General features: G+C 39.0%; 1 protein-coding gene across 18 annotated transcripts in view; it reads left to right on the plus strand.

Moving 5' to 3' along the window:
- The window catches only part of NRXN1 (neurexin 1), a 1,052,009-nt gene that overhangs the window by 382,102 nt on the left and 648,299 nt on the right, over window positions 1-21,608 (plus strand). For 11 of the 18 annotated variants that reach the window (XM_080686543.1, XM_080686548.1, XM_080686545.1 and 8 more), the window contains 2 exons: window positions 10,925-11,226; window positions 14,382-14,543. In XM_080686543.1, the coding sequence (XP_080542669.1) occupies window positions 10,925-11,226; window positions 14,382-14,543 (464 nt within the window). Of the gene's footprint in view, window positions 1-10,924; window positions 11,227-13,301; window positions 13,347-14,381; window positions 14,544-21,608 lie in introns of all 18 variants that reach the window. The other 7 variants (XM_080686525.1, XM_080686546.1, XM_080686526.1 and 4 more) reach the window with 2 other exon arrangements.

The following is a 21,608-nucleotide window of genomic DNA, read 5'->3' on the forward strand; positions in this document are numbered from 1 at the left end:
ACAGTTACTTACCTGTGGTCATATAGCACCAACCATAAAGTGGGGAACTAATTAATGGCTTCTAATTAATTCCAAATTAAGCTCACTATCCATAGAAAACTGCTATTCACTATTGACTGACTCTTCTATACTTCTATTGGAGAAATGTGTGTAATCCCAAATTAATTAATATAGACTTATAGTAAGTAATATTCGCTTTCTCTTAAAACATTATATTTTTCTAGGAATTACATTTACATGAATAAATACCTTAAATTTGGTAGAAATAAACATTAAACATATTCTTTTAACACGCTAGCATACATAGAAAATCTGCCAAAGGTATTTTGGGGGATCTAAGGAAGAAAGGTGATCAGAACAGAAAGTTTCTTTCTTATAGAGTATGACCAAAACATCTTTCCATGTCCCTTGGTTTTTCTCAATTTTTAAGTCCTTACAGGTTAAGAGGAGAACTAGCTGTGGAAACCCAAAGGGACAGAGGTTGCTATAAAAATCTCCTTTTAAAAGCAGCAGCCATCAGAAATCTTGAAAGACATTTTAACTCTAGTATGTTGCCTGATTTTGACAGCAGGAAAGCAATAGAGTTTGGCACAGAGTTGAGCCTCAGTAAATGTTTATTGAATGGATCAATAAAGCAGTGGCTCAATAAATCAAGAATGTTATAGAACCATAGAATTTTAGAATTAAGCACTGGAGATCACTTAGCCCAGCTATGTGACTTTTCTAGGGAGAAAAATGAGACCCAGTGGGGCTAAGTCGGGTGGCCACGGGCAGAGAGCTGAAAAGTGGCTACGCAGAAACCAGTATTCAACTCTCCTCATTCTTAGCTCAAGGTTTTTCCCTGAGAAAATGAAAAATTAAGTTAAAAAAGCACAAAATTCTCATGAAATCATTTTGCAAATCATCTAGGTACAAGCCTGATTAGAAGAATGAACTATTAACAGAGACATATTTTCCTTTCTTTGTGCTATTTGTAATACTTCCATTTCTTTATTACTCCATGAACCTTAATTAACCAACATTTTTCCTAAAATTAGGGTGTTGAGCATCATGATATAATACTTTGCTAAAAAGCTAATTTAAAAAAAAACTGCTGGATAATCCTTTAAAATGTAGTATTTACTTTAATAATGCTTATAATAACTCATCATGGATTGCCCACTATATGCCCAGTATGAATTTAAGTACATAATGGCACATTCAGAGAAATTTTCCTAATAGAATTATTGACTAGAGTCCCCTAAAACAAAAGAATTTAAGTAACCTGCACTTTATAAAGAGAACCTCTAAAAACTGACCAAGTTTCACCTCATCACTTTTAGAAGATGGCCAAACTGACCCTTGACCCTTCCTAACATGCTGTCCTTCTCCCCACCTCCCACCTTCTACCTCAGCATTAAGGGATAGAGAGTAAGGGGAAAAGTCATTAGGTCATAGGCCCTGTGAAAATGCACTGTTCGAGGAGAAGCGTGCTTCCTTTGCCCAAGCTAAATGGGAAAAGAGACTGCTGTAGAATGGCATGTAGAGCCTGCATCTGTATGCCTGCAAATAAAGGAAAACCGGCAATCTATGTTCTGACCCATGGCAGTGCATGTGTCAGACCTGCTGACCTGCCCTGTGCCTTTCTGGGGAGGACAGAAGGGAACTGGCAGGGCAGAAAGAGGCAAGAGATATAACTTACACTCTCAACATTTGGCATAGCCAGGATAACTACAATCCTAGGGGCCAAGCAGACACTCTGCTTAGGCTGGGGCTTGAGCCATATGGCCAGTATTACTCACAAGAAGGCCACTTGCTGGGCCAGAGGATTACAGTAACCAGATGCTCTGGGATATTATGTGGAGATTGGCGCTGAAGCATGAAGGAGGTTGAGCCACATGAATCTCTCTCCCTCTTTTCTCTCTCTCTTTCTTTCTCTCTCTCTCAAAGCACAAAGGGCTAAGACTTAAGGCAGGTATTAAGAAGATACCTAGATGCATACCATACCACATCCTTCCCCTCCTCTTCAACTCTGACAATGAGATGAGGGATAAGATTTGTATCAGATGTTACTTTAAAGTTATAAATTAGCCGAAAGTGGCCAGAAATTTATTGATTTTACACAAGATATTGCACACCTGGTTAATGCCAGAGTATTAGTGAATTACTTTCCCTTGGTATCATATGATTTGTGCAGAACTGAGTGGTCATGAGCCCAGAAAGGCATAGAGTGGCCTATGTGGTTCATAGCACCTGCAGTTACTTAAACAAATGCAAATCGGTTGCACAGTAGAATTGGAAATTGTTGCACTAAAGTGTTGGACTGTATCCTGGGTTACTTTTTGGAAAAATATGTTCAAGTTTAAGCTGAATTTAGTTTTGGTCATGAACTAGAGGCTCATTTCATGGCAATATCTGGGAAATAAGGAAGAGCATGAAATTGGAATCAAGAGGGCAAGGTTATATTTTGATTCTACTACAATTAGTTATGTGACCATAATTTTACCTGTTGGGCTCTCAGTATCTTCATCTAATAAATGAAGGCAGTGGACTAAGCAATATCTAAGTCTTCTTTAGCTTTCATATTTAATCACTTCAAGGATATTATCAAAAGTATATCTATTTTGTAGAGTTATCTGATGGATGTTTGGCAACTTATTTCCAGATTGGTTGCCTTGAAGTGTACCTAAATTGAAATAAACCCTTGAAGAATGAATATTTTCTAAAGCTTGGTTTCTTTATAGTAATCAATTGATTGTTTTAATTTATAAATTACATAGCATTGTGGCAAGCAAAACAATGCTATTTTCTAATACACTTCTTAGGGACTGAGGATTTAACCTGATGTGATTTTCAATAGGCAGATTTCCCTTTTGTATTCGTAAACCTGCTTTATCTTTACAGTCAGAGACATCCAGGCTTTATTATTTATTTAATAATATAAACTTCTAGTGTGTACCTTTGTTTAGTCAAGGATGTTTTGGCAAAATATTCTTGTGTATTTGACTTCTAAAGTAGAAAAAAAAATGAAGCAAGCTTCTGCCTCAAATGTCTATTTTTGTTTTTTTTTTCACATGTTGATTTTAGTTTCCAGCTTGTGTTTGAACACAACCTTAGAATTACATGAATATAGTAAAACCTTACAAAACTGTGTGATTTGAGTTTAATATATGAAGAGCAAGAACAATAATGTAGGCCCATTTCTTGGTATAGGAAAATGGCCTGAAATTCGTCATGTATACGTATAGGGGCAGCAGGACGCCTATCTAGCCTTCATCCATTAGTAAAGAAGTTCTGTCAACTTAAAAGTTGTGGAAACAGGGAGAAACCAAGATGGTGGCATAGGTAAACACCTAAACTGCTGCCTCGCACAACAATATCAAAACTACAACTAGCCAAAACCGGTTTGGTTCAGTGGATAGAGCGTCGGCCTGTGGACTAAAGGGTCCCGGGTTCAATTCCAGTCAAGGACATGTACCTTGGTTGCGGGCACATCCCCAGTGGGAGGTGTGCAGGAGGCAGCTGATCGATGTTTCTCTTTCATTGATGTTTCTAGCTCTCTATCCCTCTCCCTTCCTCTCTGTAAAATATCAATAAAATATATTTAAAAAAACCACAAAACTACAACTAAAAGACAAAACGGACACTATCCAGAACCACAGGAAAGCTGGCTGAATGGAAATTCTACAACTAGAAAGAAAGAGGAAAGCACATTGAGACTCAGAGGAGTTGCAAAAGGCTGAGGTACAGAGGTGCACGCAGAAAGGACGGATGGCTGAGTGCACGGCTGGCTTTCTAAAGCGGGAGGGAGAAGGAAGCTCCCAACTATGCTGAACTCCAGTCCCGGGCAAGACTCTGGGAACCCAGACCCATTCAGGGGGAATTTGGACAGTCAGGAAAAGAGAAAGCACACTGAGACTCGGGAGCTACCGAAGGCAGAGGTCCGGAGGCGCACTCGCACGCACGCGCATAGAGGACTGACTGCTGAGTACACGGGCAGCTGAGTGCGTGCTGGCTTTCTAAAGTGGGAGGGAGACAGAAGCTCCCGACTACGCTGAACTCCAGTTCCGGGCGAGTTTCTGGGGACCCAGACTCATTCGGGGAGAAACTGGACTGTCTGGCAGCAGGCGAAACTCGAGGGCGGCTTTCTCTCAGAGGTGCTTGCAGCAATTACTGAGGGACACTGATACCTGGGAGCCTCATAGGGCAGGGCTGATGGGAAGCCAAGGCTGTCTGCTCCACCCTGTGACTCCGCCCCATCCAAGCTGAGCACAGAGGCTTTTGCAATTTTGTAAGTCTTGTCTCATAAGGGTGTCTCCAGCACAGAAGTTCTCCCAGAGTAGACACAGCTGATCCTCACAGCCAATTGACCTGGAAGTCAATTCCTCCCAGTGATACCAACAACAATCAAGACTTAACTACAACAAGGCTGTGCACACAGTCCACAAAGGGGTGCACCAAGAGTGTCCACCTCAGGTAGCTGGGGAGGCTGAGCCACTGGGCCCTATAGGACACCTACCACACAAAGCTACTCTACCAACTCAGGGAATCAGTGAAAATGTGGAGACAAAGAAACAGATCACAAATGAAAGAAATGGAGGAAAGCAAACGACTGGATATAGAGTTCAAAACCACAGTTATAAGGTTTTTCAAGAATTTCCTAGAAAAGGCCAATAAACTTAGTGAAACCCTCGAGAATATGAAAAAGGATCAACTAGAAATTAAACATACACTGACTGAAATAGAAAATATTATACAGAGACCTAACATCAGACTAAAGGACCACAAGAATCAAGTCAAAGCTTTGAAATACAAAGAAGCATAAAATGCTCAACCAGAAAAGCAAAAAGAAAAAAGAATCCAAAAATTTGAAGATAGTGTAAGAAGCCTCTGTGACAACCTCAAGCGTACCAACATCAGAATTATGGGGGTGCCAGAAGAAGAGAGAGAGCAAGATACTGAAAACCTATTTGAAGAAATAATGACCAAAAACTTCCCCCACCTGGTGAAAGATATAGACTTACAAGTCCAGGAAGCGCAGAGAACCCCAAACAAAAGGAATCCAAAGCGGACCACACCAAGACACATCATAATTAAAATGCCAAGAGCAAAAGACAAAGAGAGAATATTAAAAGCAGCAAGAGAAAAACAGTTACCTACAAGGGAGCACCCAAATGACTGACAGCTGATTTCTCAACAGAAACTATGCAGGCCAGAAGGGAGTGGCAAGAAATATTCAAAGAGATGAATAGCAAGAACCTACAACCAAGATTACTCTACCCAGCAAAGCTATCATTCAGAATTGAAGGTCAGATAAAGAGCTTCACAGATAAGAAAAAGCTAAAGGAGTTCATCACCACCAAACCAGTATTATATGAAATGCTGAAAGGTATTCTTTAAGAAGAGGAAGAAGAAAAAGGTAAAGATAAAAATTACGAACAACAAATACATGTCTATCAACAAGTGAATCTAAAAATCAAGTGAATAAAAAAATCTGATGAACAGAAATCTGGTGAATATAATAGAATCAGGGCCATAGAAGGGGAGTGGACTGACAATTCTCGGGGGAAAGGGTGTGTGCTGTGCGGGAAGAGACTGGACAAAAATCGTACACCTATGGATGAGGACAGTGTGGGGGAGGTAAGAGCAGAGGGTGGGATGGGAACCGGGTGGAGGGAAGCTATGGGGGGAAAAAGGAGGAACAATTATAATAATCTGAACAATAAAGATTTATTAAATTAAAAATAAATAAATAAAAGTTGTGGAAACAGTCAAATTAATGAGATTTTACCCCATGTATAATGGGAAGGGGCATTGTCCTGAGAATTAATTTCTATGTGAATTCAGAAGTTACTTAACCTCTCTTTGTCTAACATTCCCTTTATGAAATAGAAATCAGTGGTGCTTTTTGTTGAAAAGGATCTATTTATTCAATCTACCATCCAAGATTGAACACTTTCTATCACATCCCACTAAGTACTTCAGTTACATAAGGTTAAGTCCTTTAAGTGATGAGAAATTTGTTTCTATCAAATGGAATGCTCTATGTATGGGTAACTCTGATAGAAAGTATTCCTCATAATGAGAGATGTTTTTCATAGCTTTTATGCTTTGATTCTATTTATACCCCTGCTTCCATACAGAATGGAATTACTCTTCTAAAGGGCATCTTTCCTGATATTTGGAGATGCTGTCATTTTTACCCTAAGTCTTTTCTTCAGAGAGTTATTTACCTTACATAATCTAGAAGCCTTTTATCATCTTAGCAGACATCCAAATACATTCCAGCTTGTCAAGTAGAATTATAACAGTCATTAGCTGACCAGCACTAAGCTACAGGACCATCCCATCCCTCCTCTAATATTGTCAGAAATGTTACCCATGCTTATTACATGGACTTTTTCAGTGCCTTGATCATTTGATGATTCATATTCTAAATCCATCAAAGATTTTGCTTTATTACTTTTTCTAAAAAAGAAAAATACTTTTTTATTAATTTCAGAGAGGAAGAGAGATGGAGAGAGAGAGATAGAAACACCACTAATGATGTTTCTACTGGGGATTGAGCCCCCAACTCCTGGGAATGTGCCCTGACTGGGAATCGAACCATGACCTCCTGGCTCTTGGATCGATCCTCTACCACTGAACCACACTGGCTGGGCAATTTTGCTTTATTTCTGTTGTGTCTAGTGACTCATGTTTCCTGTATAGTACTATTACTTATTCATTTGGGTGTTTTTGGACCAGAGATTAGGACTCATATTTATTCCAATCAGATTTATCTTTGTTAAAGTCAGCTCATCCAGTCAACATTAAAAGAAATTATATAATTCCAATTTCTCCATTGAACTTTCCCTCAGAAAATTAGAAAATTAAAAAAAAATAGAACTATGCAATTTTATCTAAGCTATTGGAGGGATGGAAATTGAATAGAATTAAAATACAAGATCACCCTATTCAATTTCTTCCTCCAATTTACAGGAACATAAAATAAATTAATATAGATTATTAAATAAATGCTCCAAGTTTTTGAAGTTTATTTTTTAATGTTTCTCTAATTCTACCATAACATTAATAATAGAGATTCCCTTCATTGATCCATTGATCAATTGATCCATTGATCAATACACTTAGACTATGGTCCTCCAAACAATTATAATTATATCCATGCAGCCTAATATATTTCCTCTAAATTTTATGAGGATATTTTGAAGAACAAATTATATTAATGGATATTACTATTTATTGAAAAGTTTTTAAATGCAACATCATTTATATTATTACTATTGCTATTATTTTAGTTTTTAAATATATATTTATTTCAGAGAGGAAGGAAGAGGGAGAGAGAGATAGAAACATCAATGTTGAGAGAGAATCATTAATCGACTGCCTTCTGCACTGGGAATTGAAATCACAGCCCAGGCATGTGCCCTGACCTGGAATTGGGTGATGCTCAACCACTGAGTAATACCATCTGGGCTATTTTTTTAGTTTCTACTAATAACTGCAGCATTGATGGGACTAGTATCTTGCTCATCACACTATTAATCAGGAAGAAAATATTTTATCAGATTAATTTGTTTTATCCTCAATTATCCAAATTACTTAAACTTTTTATTGAAATATTATACTAGGAAGTGCACATATCATAAGTTTAGAGCAAAATGATTTTTTTTTCATACTGAACACATCCATCACCAACACCCAGATTAAGAACAGGATTTTACCAGAACCCCAAAAGTTCTCTTCCCTCCATTTCTACCAAGACTAGCCATTATCTTGACTTACAATAGTACAGATTCGTTTTGCTTAGTTTTAAAAATTTTATATACACAAAGTCATAAATATGTTCTCTTTTGTGTCTGGCTTTTTTTCCTCAACATTATTATTGTGAGATTTACCCATGTATCTGGCATGTAGTAGTTGTAGAACATATATTCTCATTGCTGGTTAATATTCCCTAGTGTGGATATACCCCAATTTATTTATCCAATTTCCTAGTGATTGTATTTCAGTAGTGTTCATTTTGAGATTATAGATAGTGCTACTGAAAACATTCTGATGATCTTTGTATACATTTTTGTCAGATGTATACTTACAAGCAGAATTTCTGAGTTACAGGGGAACATATATTCAGCTTTAGAAGATATTGCCAAACAATTTCAAAAATTAGTTCCCACCAGTAATTTAAGATAGTTCTAGTTGCTCCACATTCTCACAAACACTTGGTACTTTTTGTCTTCTTCATTTTATCCTTTTCAGTGAAATATATTGATATTTTATTGTGGTTTTATTTTTATTTCCCTGAAGACTAATTAATAAAGGTGAACATCTTTTCATATGTATGCCCTTTTATCATGGAGTGTCTGTTCGAGTATTTTGTCTATTTTTCCTGTTAATTTGTCTAGTCCTTTTTTTCTTATTGACTTACATAAATTCTTTATGTATCCTAGATATAAATATTTGTTGATTCTATATTGCTTTGGATCAAAAGTCTTTTTGATGTTTATAGTTTCAGCACATATTAGACATAAACTAGATATTTGGTTATTTGGGCTATTTTCCAATTGACATAGACCTTTTCTTTAAGTGTTTAACAGTAAAGCATATGTAACTCTTTATTGTGCTGCTATTTGCATATGACATAACACAAAACTTACAGTAACAGACAAAGAATTGGAGAAAACATATATCATGGAAAGTAGAATAATTTATGTAAAACTAAAATAATAGCAATAGTAATAATATAAATAATGTTGCATTAAAAAACTTTTCAATGATTATAAATTACATCTTCTTTCATGAAAAAGAACATTATGTCTCATTTATTATGTTCTAAGGCAATGGCATATTCTACAGAGTGAATATTTCCAAAATTGTGTGGGTGCATTTAATGCAGATCTGAATTACCCAAATTTGAAATTAAACAATACAAAAGGAGTGATACTATATTTTTATTTTTAAGTAAAAGGAATATCATTGTTAAAATATCTTAAAAACTTGTCATCTAATGAACTGTAAACTCTGATTCCCTTTGACTCTGCCATATTATCTAGCAAACAAATCTTTTGTCAAGATTCATTCCAAATTATGCAGATTTGGAATGGTATGAGGTCACATGGATAAAATGCTACAGCCTTTTAATTAGACCAAATCTCTTCAAGTCCTCAGACTTTGTTTTTCATTACTTAAAGGCTGAGGTGTAGCCCTGCTTCTGTTACTGGCACACTTTCTGAATTTGGCAGGTCATTTAAATTTCACGGGCCTCACTTTCTTGGTAATGTAAATTAAAGGTTTAAGGTGGACCTCTAAAACTCCCCGTGGCTCAGAGACTTGTTCTGAATACTCACTGGGGATGAAAATTTGATAAATATCATCTTCAGATAAGCAGACCACCATATATCATGTATGTACATATATATGAACCCAAATTCACTTGACTACCCATTATCTAATGATCAAAACTATGAGCAGAGAGTAGTGAATTGAAAGAACTAGGGAATGTTATTTTTATTGATTATGATAACCATTTTCTAAGGACTGAGACCTTTATAAGATGTAAAATTCCCACAAGATTGCATGGTGCCAAATAGTATTTATTATAGTCGGTCAGTTTTCATCTCATCGGCAGTCTCATTGGCAATAGATAAGAATTACTGTTTATTCACAGCTTTTCCAAAACCTGGAATTGTCCAATTTTTAAAATTGTTTTTATCAATTTTATGGCTATGGAAATTATATCTTAATATAGTTTGATTTGTGCCTTTTCCTGGAGACTCATAGGATTGGGGATCTTTTCATTTATTGTTAAGATATCTATCTATTTATAGATATATATTGCCACCATTCAAATGAGACTTCTCTTGGTATATGAACCCTCCAGTGGGCATAGTGGACATGCTATATTACCAGTGAAATGGATTGAGATTCTTCAGTACCACTTGGAGTTCCATGTTTATAGTTTAGCAGAAGCTGATTCCAGACCATCTCAGTTTTCTTGGCACAATACCATAATTGCCCAGGATGCTGAGGGAGCTTTTGGCTCACACTCTTCCTTTGGTTAAACTCATTTCATCTGTGGGACAAGACAGTTCTTTCCAAATAGCCACATTACTGTTTGATCTGTATAGAATCTTGTGGGATTCACATTGTTACTCCTACATATGGTAAAGTCTGAATATATAGAAAATTTTGAGACTTCGTTTATATGCTATCCCCATAATGATGTGCTGGAAATTCTTAACAGTCTCATAAAAGCCAGTCCTATCATCTGTTTGATGAGATTCTTTTGGGGAATGAATCAACAATCCAGCTGACTCCATTAAGTTTTCTATCACTGCTCCCTTTATCCAGGGAGAAAAAAAATGCACATGATCTATAGGAAATCTATTTACTCCCAGACCAAATTCTATTTTTTTTCTTTGCTTTCCTCTCACCAGACACTTGGTTATTGTTTCTCAGTGATGAATACATTTGGCTCTTCACTGAGATGATCTTTGAATATAAACATCTTAACTGAAAATTAAAATAATGCCTCAGTTGGATGGAGAGAAAGTTGCAAATACATTGGAAACCATTGTTGCCAGCAGAGTAGAACCATCCCATATGCATTTATGGTACCTGATTCTTGCCCTGGAGATATCGCAGACCTGCTTCTTTCTGATCAGAGCTCTTACAATGATACTTAAAAATTAATTGAATTTTCAAGAATGTCAGATTTAGCTACTGTAGTTAATGGCCCAATGGCTGAGGAGGTTGATTGAATGGTATATACTGCCACCTACAGTCCTTTTTGACTTTCTTTGACAGGGCTATCATCAGTCAGAAATGTTTATAAGCCAAAGAGTTAATTTGCAGACTGGTTATTTTTTTTTTTCTGTTGTGATCTACTGATTTGCATAGTATATTGCTTTACTTATGCACGTATGTATCTGTTTCCCTCTAGGAAAAGAAGAATATATTGCCACTTTCAAGGGATCTGAATACTTCTGCTACGACTTGTCTCAAAACCCCATTCAAAGCAGCAGCGATGAAATAACTCTGTCCTTTAAAACCCTTCAAAGGAATGGACTGATGCTTCACACTGGGAAATCCGCTGATTATGTCAATCTTGCCCTGAAAAATGGAGCTGTCTCTCTGGTCATTAATTTGGGATCAGGGGCCTTTGAAGCGCTAGTGGAGCCCGTGAATGGAAAGTTTAATGATAATGCCTGGCATGATGTGAAAGTCACCAGGAATCTGCGTCAGGTAACAGCGCAGTGGATAAGAGAGTAACTGGCTTTGTTTCTCGCTACAGCTGTGTGTGTGGTACTTGGAAACCCTAACAACATGATCTAGGGCTCCTCAGAGTCGCTTACAAATTAGCTGTGGGGTTTTTTTTTGTTTGTTTGTTTGTTTTTCTTTTGAGATGAATCTTCCTGCCATACTTGAGCAGGGGCATATCTAGAAAGTTCTGGGGGCCCAAAGGCTATTTTGATACAACGACATAGGACAGTTTCCCAGAGGGCTGCAAGGATATCTCTGCGACCTGCCCTTCCTGTGATGTGTGTGGTTTTGTTGTGTTTTTTGATTTTTTATTTGTTTGATTTTAAATTATAGTTTTCATGGTGATCATTTGGAAGCATGCACATTGGGGTCATTAAATCACAGTTCCTTTTTTGTAGTCAATAAACATGTGTTTGTGATCGGGGATTGTATCAATCCCTACACCCTTCCCACCCCCACCTTTGAAATGGGGACAAGAAAAATCCCTGAGGGGAAAAGTGATTTAAAGAGTCTGTTTATGAAATTATCTATTTTTTATTTTATTTTTAGAACAGACACTTTTGGTTTAACCCAAACGACTCCGGAGAGGCCAGTTCACATTCTAGGTGTCCATTTCTATTTAATTGTATTTTTTTTTAAATCTTGCAGAAGTCTATATACAAGATAATGATCAATTCTGTAGTTAATCTATGGGTCCACATATACTGTATGTTTTTAACTGAGACACATTATTACAGTATATATAAATATATACAGATGAAAGTGAGTAGATTATACTTATATATTGAACATGATAAGTTTTGGTTATCATTTGAAATTTCATGAAATTACAATGTATCGTTTTGTGCAGTGTTGACAGTGACTAATTTTTCTGCAGTACATACTGATCTCAAAACTAATATCCTTAACATATTTGTTGTTTCTCTGAACAGTTGCAGAGTGATCGATTGTCTCGGGTTTTCCTTTATTAAAACAGCCCTCTCTTTCTGAGCTGTTAACTGTCTAACCTTTTCTTCCCCACTTCGGAGAGACTTAGACTAGCCAAGGGAGAGAAGGAGAAAGGGATGTGAGGATAGCAGCGATAGCCGAGCTAAGGCAGGCAAGTGAAACTGAAGGATTCTCCAGGCCTCCCCAAGCACCTTTCAGAGGCCCGATTGGCATGGAAGGGGGCCTGCGGGCATCACACCGGCCTCAGTACAGCTGTAGAACCCGAACTTCCTATCAGTCTGTCTCTTTGGGTTTCCTTTTTTTTATTTCTTCTCTCAGATACTCACCAAGAGACCGGAGGCTCATCTGAGAGAAGCACAGAAGGAAGGGTGGGGCTCGAGGAGCCCACTTTCTAGATTTGCCTTTGCTCAGGTTACAGAGCAAACTCTGAATTGGTAGCTCAAAGGACACCATAGCCGTTCAGCCGGGGTGCATGTGTGGCAGGACAGATTGAACACAAACCCATTCTACTCATTTTATGTGTCAGGATCTTTGCTTTGTTTCATTGCAGTAATCTGTGATCCTAAAGTCCATCAATATGACCGAAGGAAGTTTTGGAGTTGAGAAGTCCTTGTATGCTGTAAAATTGAGTAGCAGGGCAATGCCAACCGATTCCTGCGAAGTTGCCGGGGCTGGGGAGGGCCAGGGCGGGGGCGGGGCCACTTATGGGCATAGGGCCGCAGTGGTCAGCTGATGAGCTTCAGGCCTTTGAATCCCTTCTGAACTTTTTAAAGTGTCTGTCAGATGTACTCAGGGAGACAAAGGGAATGTTGCCATATGTCTGTTTCTGTCTGGTAGCAAGTTATGAACAAAACTGGCAGGAAAAATATTTACCTCTGTGGGAGGCCTATTTGTTAGTCTGCTTTTTTCTTGTAAAATTTTTTTGCCCTTTTTCTATGTTACTAACATGCTTAATAACTAACATGTCATTCATGGAATGTTTCATTCTACTAACCGTTACCTGAATCAAAAAAATGTACTAACATGGTAGAGACCATCATATTTTTTAAGTAACGATCGTTATTCTGTTCACAGTTTTTAATTTCCTTTCTCCCCCCTTCTCCACAAAGCACTCAGGCATTGGACACGCTATGGTAAACAAACTACATTGTTCGGTAGATATCATTCTAATTGTTTCTTATTTTGGGTTTGCCGTGTGTTTTCTTTCTTTCTTTTAACTGTAGACATCATTAACAAAAGAGGAACTGCGGTTGGTACTCTTCTGCTTACTTTGACCTCCTTCTTTTCATCTGTTGTGGACCTTCTTATTTTTTACCTGTTCCTGTCAACTTCTGTTTTCCAACTCACCTGTAGGGGGCATCGTTAACGTTTCGAACGTTTTGCATCCAGCTGTGGTTAACACAGGATAAGACCAATGGTGGCTGGCCCGAGTGACCGCAGGCTCAGCCAGTCTCTAACCATTCATGACGCATGGCATGCACACTTGATTTGGGAATGTTGGAGATGCCACACCCACTCATCTTTACGTCATCACAGAGCAGTTTTTTGTTTGTTTGTTTGTTGTTTCCCCTTTGGTTCTCCCTGTTTTCTTTCCCTTTCCTCTCTGAACCGTACTGTCCCTCCTGCATGCGCGCATCGGGCGTGCCGCTTCCACGGGTTGTTTTGCCTCCCCTCCCCCGCAGCATGGGCGTAGGCACTTGCATGAACAACCGCTGCGCAGTAGTGCCAAGAGTGACGTTGCTGGAAAGAGCTTGTGCCTTTTATGTTAACCAGGTGCACGTTGTGATTAGTTAATAACGGACGACTAAACTTTACTAATATGTACACCAGCAAAACTAACCTAGGAAGCATTTTACTAACACCATTTTTGTGTCTGCTCAATAACTTTTGAGTTGCAGTAGGGATGATGCTGACACAGTAGTTCAATAATCAGTTAACTCTCTAACTAGCTTAGCTCTCTTAGGGCTAGTTGAATAGAATCCGAGATAAACCTCAAACAGACATGAAAATGGGTTCCGCTATAGGTCTAAAAAACAAAACAAAACAAAAACAAAAACAGAAAAAACAATAAGCAAAAAAAAAAAAGGCAAAAATGAAAAAATAAAACAAAACACAAAACAGGCATATCCCAGGATTACAGTATCTAGGTCTGAGTATAGCGTGTCCTTTCCCTGTGCTTTGTTATCTAGGTGACAATCTCAGTGGATGGGATTCTTACCACAACGGGCTACACGCAAGAAGATTACACCATGCTGGGTTCTGATGACTTTTTCTATGTCGGAGGCAGCCCCAGCACAGCAGACCTCCCAGGGTCACCAGTCAGTAACAACTTTATGGGCTGTCTCAAAGAGGTAAATATCACCGCCACCCGAATCACTTCCCAATTCATGACCTCATCATTTCAGATCTGGATGGAAAGCACATTTGCTGAATACCTGATGTTTGTGGAGTCCATTGACTATATAACCTTAAGTTCAGTATTCTACTGCTGTTTATGTAGGTAGGATCGGGGGAGGTGGGCAGCTCATAGGGCATTGTGAAGGAATTAAGTTCCTCTTCCGAAGTAGACTGTAATTCACAATTAAGGTGTGCATGGGCAGTCGCATAATAGCTATAAAAGAAAGTCAAACGCAAAGAAATAGTGTCTGGAGTTAAGGTAACCGCTTTGCTCATTTTTACTTTAATGCCTTGAGTGTTAATGTATACTGTACAGTCATGTTTCAGCATTACAGGAAAAACGTTAGGCTACAAGAGAGAGACTATGTAAAAAATTAGTCTATATGATGAAACAGTTTTGCTACGACATAGTCAGTATGATCTGAAGGAAGTAAAGTTGTTTCATTTGTGACCTGATGAGCTTACTTGATGTTTACCTGACCAACTCTCTCAGGATAAAAGGTATCAGTCACTTCATCCTCATCCTTCTCTGTCATTAAGTGCTGTAACTTTTGATGGGATTGGCACTTGTTAGGGTATGAGCAGAGAAAGATCACAGAGTTCATGAATTTCGATTTGTGTGACTATTTTCCCATAAGAGCTGCTGTTTTTATTTAGCTTAATCCAATTTCTTGTGGCTTCTGCAGCCAGAGGTTCCTCTTGCTTCATTGAGCCAAAGTTTAATGGTGTAGACCAAGCATGGCAAACTCAAAGGCTAACACGGGCCAAATAAACGAGGCATGCAGCCTGTGGGACGCGAGTTTGACATGCTTGGTGTAGACCGCTAAAATGTAAAGTTCAATAACTGAATTTATTAGGGGTTAGCTGTAGGTGTTTTTGATAAGCAGTGACATACTTTGATTAATTTTAAAGGAAATAGTCTAATCATATAAACTTGATTTGGGCAAGCATCAGTGAAAAACAGTCACTGCTGGGGTCATCCTTACTTGTTTTCCATTTATGTGAACTCACTGGGTGGGGCACTGCCCAGTATGTAGTGTATAGAAGAGTCCTGAGGGGGATTAGAAATGCTATAGTTTTAACAAATGCAAGGAGATGTAATTCTGACAGGCTGGATCTAACCATACTTCATGGTGGGAGGGATCAATTCCCTCCCAGAGAATAACTTTGACTCTTTAAAAATATATAGTATGACTCAGGATTGTGTTAATCTCTGTGGACATAATAAAATAATGATAATTATTATAATCCTATTTAATAAAATGGTAATATGCAAATTAACCATCACTCCGTCACAAAGATGTTGGCACCCATAGCCACAAGGTGGCGGTGCCCAGTCCTCTCAGCCCCACCGCAGTCCCCCAGTCCTGGGGGGGGGCAGCCACTGAGAGCGGGCAGTGTGAGTGGCCTGGCAGGATGCTTGCTTTGTCGCTGCGGTGACGATGCAAGCATTCTGCGCCTGGCCGCGTATGGGCCTCTGGGCCACGGAGAGTCTCTGGGCAGCGGGCGCAGAGTGGCCAGGCCCCGCAGAAAGCTACAGGTGCACGGATTCGTGTGCAGGACTACTGGTTATTATAATAATACTAGAGGCCTGGTGCACAAAATTCGTGCACAGGGGAGTGTCCCTCAGCCCAGCCTGCACCCTCTCCAATCAGGGACTGCTGGCTCCCAACTGCTCACCTGCCTGCCTTCCTGATTGCCCCTAACCGCTTCTGCCTGCCAGCCTGATCACCCCCTAACCACTCCCCTGCCAGCCTGATTGATGCCTAACTGCTCCCTTGCCAGCCTGTTTGCCCCTAACTGCCCTCCCCTGCAGGCCTGGTCACCCCTAACTGCCCTCCCCTGCAGGCTTGATCGCCCCCAACTGCCCTCCCTTGCAGGCCTGGTCCCTCCCAACTGCCCTCCCCTGCTGGCCATCTTGTGGTGGCCATCTTGGGTCCACATGGGAGCAGCCATCTTTAACCACATGGAGGCAGCCATCTTGTATGTTGGTGTGACGGTCAATTTGCATATTATTCTTTTATTAGATAGGAGGATTAGATAGGATAGAGGCCTGGTGCACAGGTGGGGGCCAGCTGGTTTGCCCTGAAGGGTGTCCCAGATCAGGGTGGGGGTTCCCTTGGGATGTGGGGCGGCATGGGTGAGGGGCCTGTGGTGGTTTGCAGGCCGGCCCTGCCCCCCGGAGACCCAAGCGGAGGCCCTGGGATCTGGGATTTATTTATCTTCTATAATTGAAACTTTGCAGCCTTGAGCAGAGCCAAGCCTCCTGCTCGCTCAGTGGCCACAGCCATTTTTGTTGGGATTTATTTATCTTCTATAATTGAAACTTTGTAGCCTTAAGCAGAGGCCAAGGCAGGCCAGGGCAGACGGAAAGCTTGGCTTCCTCCATTGGCGGTGGAACCCAAGCCTCCTGCTCTCTCTGTGGCTGCAGCCATCTTGGTTGGGTTAATTTGCATACTCACTCCTGATTGGTTCATGGGCGTGGCTTGTGGGTGTAGCAGAGGTACAGTCTATTTGCATATTACTCTTTTATTAGATAGGATTATTGACATTTTTTGAACTCTTATTTTGTGCCTGATACTATCCTAAGAGCTTTACAGGGATCTCCACAATATAGGTGGTAATTTTATTATCTGCATTTTCAGACAAGGAAACTGAGGTTCAGAGTAGGTAAGTTTCTTGAGCAAGATCTCATGTAAGAAGTATTGAGGCCTAGGGCTTAATCAGGGAAGTAATGTGTCAGAGTCTTTTGTGTTCTTAGCCACCATAATATACAGTTTCCCAACAAAAATCTATGTTAGGGTTCTTGTTGTAGAAAAGTGTACAAACCCTTAAGTTTGCTACAAACTGAGAACTGTTTTTAGAAATGTGCAGTAGATTGTGAGGAATGGGGTCTTAAATTGTGTGGCCCAGTTACACCCAGTTGAGTTCAAAAGAGTGAAATGAGAGAGACATTGGGTAGACAAGGAGGATACACAGAAGAGTAAGAATATGGAAATTTTGAAGGATAACTGTGGTTTGTATAGGCAAGAGATAGAAAACATATTTCCAGTTGGGAGAAACATGGTAGAAAACATAATTTCAAAATATCAGATGTTTGAAACCCCCTCTGATGATGGGAATTGGGGTTGGAGAAAGAACCAAGCCACACCCACCCTTTTTCCTCACTTCACTCTCAATAGGCCAGCCTACAATCAGCCCCTATGTCCTGCTTTATCTATAGGAAGTTAGTCCCCACATGGACTGGAAAAAGGAAAGGGAATCCATGGATCTCTAGCTAAAGAGCCCTTTCAGGTATCCTATAAAAACATGAGTATTTCTGCAGTCAACACCTGAGTTTAGCTGAACCTGACTGTCTCTGGGTGAGGCAATTGTGTGTGTGTGTGTGTGTGTGTGTGTGTGTGTGTGTGTGTTTGAAGCTACAGTGAGTGGCCTTAAGCTAAAAATTGCAGTTTCAGATTAATGTCTTTAATGTTTAAATGATAATGAGTAGTCCACACACTTTAGAATTAATCTCTTTTCAATTGGTCTTTCAACCACACATATAAAAACACTACAGCAAAACCAAGTCAGGTGGTCTCCTCCATGACACTTAATCGGTAGCTACTGAATCTCCTCTTTAGTGATTGGGCGCATCTCTCATCTCTCTTCCACAGCCTGGGGCATGTGTTTAGAGCAAGTGCTGCAGTCGTTTTGATGTGTAATCTCTTGCACTTTATTTCCTCCCAACACACCAGAGGGTGGAAAGATGCAGGCACAATCAGCCTATAAATCAAAACAGACCTCACTCAAAGGGCTTTCAGATGGTTCATAGCTTCCATCCGTGTCTGAATGACTATTTAGAATGCCCTGCTCTTCCTAACTCTGAAATGAAATTGTGACAAAGTATCATAGATTTTGAGTTAAATCACCTTGTTTCAGATAGCTGAGCTTTGTATTATTACTGAAAAGACAGGAACGTACCCTGTTGGGTTTTCGGCCCTGTATCACATTGCATGTATAAAAACCTTAATTGTGGTTTCATTTATGGCTCATAACATTTTTTTAATCTACTATATAATCCCTCTTAGGATGATCAATCCTGGGAGAGACACTCATAGCACCTGTCTGAAGTCAGAGAAGAAATTTTGGAGTGTTGAGTAGAAAGGATCCTGTAAATCATTCTTCAAGTCCAATCTCCTTATTTTGGAAATGGGGAAAGTGACCTAGAGAAGTTATATGACCCATCAAGAGCAATGAGGGGATAACAGGATTAGAACACAGAATCCTGTCAGATAAAATATAATATTTGAATGGTTGGCTCTCTTTCATTGTAAAGAGTAGCACTCAAGGTACATACTTAACAATGTCCTACCACTATCATGTATTTACATCTTCACTCTTAAAAGATTAAAGTAAAAGAAGAAATCATTCTACATAGTGAAACAACACATAACCTAATGTTCATTAGAAGCAGTGAGGACTTTATATGTATGGCATTTGGTAATGCCTATTTGAAATAAGACTTGGTTTGCATGTAGAGCAAACAACCCTTATTAAGAATATTTTTTTTGAGGGGGGGATTTTTAAATTTCAAAATAAAGTAAAATTAGTTTAACAAAATCTAACCTGAACTTTATACATTATAGTTTGTTCAAAATGAGAGGGAAATTTGAATGGCCAAGAATTTATAATGGAGGATCAAAGTAGTTTTTTAAAACTTATATTTTTATTGTAAATACATGAAAAAAACCTTTGGAGAAATGTTTGAACTACTGAAAATTACTTTCAAAGGATGTAAATTCAAGAAAAGTTAAAGGGAAAATTGTAAATAATAAATTACCATTATATACAGCCCATATCAATGAAATTTTTAGAGAATAATACAGCTTTAAAAATTATGCTATTTCAATCTGTTTTTTACAAAAGCAATACTGATGCTCTGGCAAGAAACATTTGTTTATATTTTAATTGCATTTTTTATAACATGGAGTAAAAGCTGCAATATATGTTCCTTAAGAATTATTCATCATTTTGAATTTAATTTAATTTTTCCAACAAGCAGTTTTAAGTGACTGTTATATCATGAGAAGGAATTGGTTGACCCTGCAGAAAGATAAATGACATCTAAGTGGGATGCTTGGAATCTATTTGAAGACTTCTACAGATCTGTCCATTCACCTTAGACTACTTGGAATATATTGTTCTGTATAAAAGTATCAGAGGTAATTTCTAAGATGCTCATTATAGAGATTTTTAAAAATTCTCAGAGATAGATGAACATTTCACTAATATGTATTTCTTTCTGAATATTTTGACCATGAGAACTTGGTGCTGTTAGAAAATGACTTACAAGTAAGGGTTATGCTGCTCGCTCATTAATCTTGCCTTAGAATCTCTTGCTATATGCATTTCTTTGTTTCTCCAAAATGCTTTGAAACATCTATTTCCCATCTGCAGTGTGAAGATTATTTAACACTAAAGGCCAGGAACACGGATTCATGCACCAGTGGGGTCCCTCAGCCTGGCCTGCACCCTCTCGCAATCTAGGACCCCTCGGGGGATGTTGCAGAGCCAGTTTCAGCCTGATCCCCACAGGCCAGGCCAAAGGACCCCACCAGTGCATGAATCCATGCACTGGGCCTCTGGTATGCATATAAGATATTTGGTTAATCTCTTCCCGCCCTCTCTCTTCCCCACTTCCCTCTGAGATTCATTAGTCTGTTCCATGTTTCCATGCCTGTGTGTGGAGCATCTGCCCCCTGGTGATCCGTGTGTGTCATAGCTACTGACACACGGATGGTCGGATGGTCGCTTAGGTTTTTATATATATGGATAGTTTATTAGGAGGAAAAATAAAATTGAAGAGATATGAAAGGATGGTATTCAATAAAACAACATAGAATTTTGTATTTGAAGTTTGTTTTTTAGCCATATATACCTGCTCTCATCCTTTGAGTGGAGATGCTGCCAGTGTGAGGCAATTTAGAATCCTGTCACTAAACGTTGCTTGAGATGAGCCTAAGAAAGGATTCTAGAAAAAAAAAAAAAACAAGTGAAGTGCTAGGGAGAATTAAATCCCTACTGAAAATTTCATCAAACTAATTAGATCAGCTCAGCCTTTAATTACTCTGAGAAACTTTTAGCACTAAAAATTTGGAAGATGCTATGAGGTGGATGAGGTTCAGAAAACATGCTCTTATGTAAGCATTTTCCCCCACTGTGAAAAAATAATTGCATATTGTATGCTATTAGTATGGTCTCCTCTGCCTTATGCAGCGGTAACACTGTAATTCCCACAGCGTACCAGTATTAGCAATGGGAAAGAGGTGCCATATTTACTTTACGCAAGTACTCCTTGATCCGTCTTTCTTTTTTTGAACAAAAGAGAACTTTAGGAAATTGTGAAGGCTTCTCAATTTTCTCCTTCTATGGTGGTACTAACTCCTCAAATGTGGGTCCTCAGGTGTCCCTCTGTTTTCTTATTTCCCTTGTTGCTCAAACAGGAGTAGAATCCTGTAATTTACATGTAAGAACAAAAATCCAATGCAGAATTTGCATATTACGTTACTTTTCCAGGAACTTTGGGAGGTAAGGAGATGTTCACTGGTGTCTATAAATCATGAAGCCTGGGGGGAAGGAGACCTTTTTGGTTGCGGGGACCTCTTGATATAGGCTCCAAAGTCAAGATTAAGCACATTTCTCCCCAGCTTCTCATTTCCTCCAGGCTCTTCTCCTTGGGGTTCCTGATACCTAGTGATTTCCCCCTTTCTTCTCTCGTTATGTTGCCATGGTCTGTATATCGATAGGTAGCATGTTACAGTTTTTTACATTGATCTTTCCACAGGCTTCATTCACTCTTAGGGGAAGAGACTTGCTTTATGCATTCCCATCTCACTTCTTCCTTGACATTTTCATAAGGGTCCACATATTTTTGCTCACCATTTTGTTATATAAATAGGGATAATACTATCCTAATTATGTTTGGTAAAATATCTCACTTGCACTAACTGTTTTCAGATAGGTTTTGCTAACGGCCC

The sequence above is a fragment of the Plecotus auritus genome (genome assembly GCF_963455305.1).
Source record: "Plecotus auritus genome assembly, chromosome: 8".
NCBI classification, from domain to species: Eukaryota; Metazoa; Chordata; class Mammalia; order Chiroptera; family Vespertilionidae; genus Plecotus; species Plecotus auritus.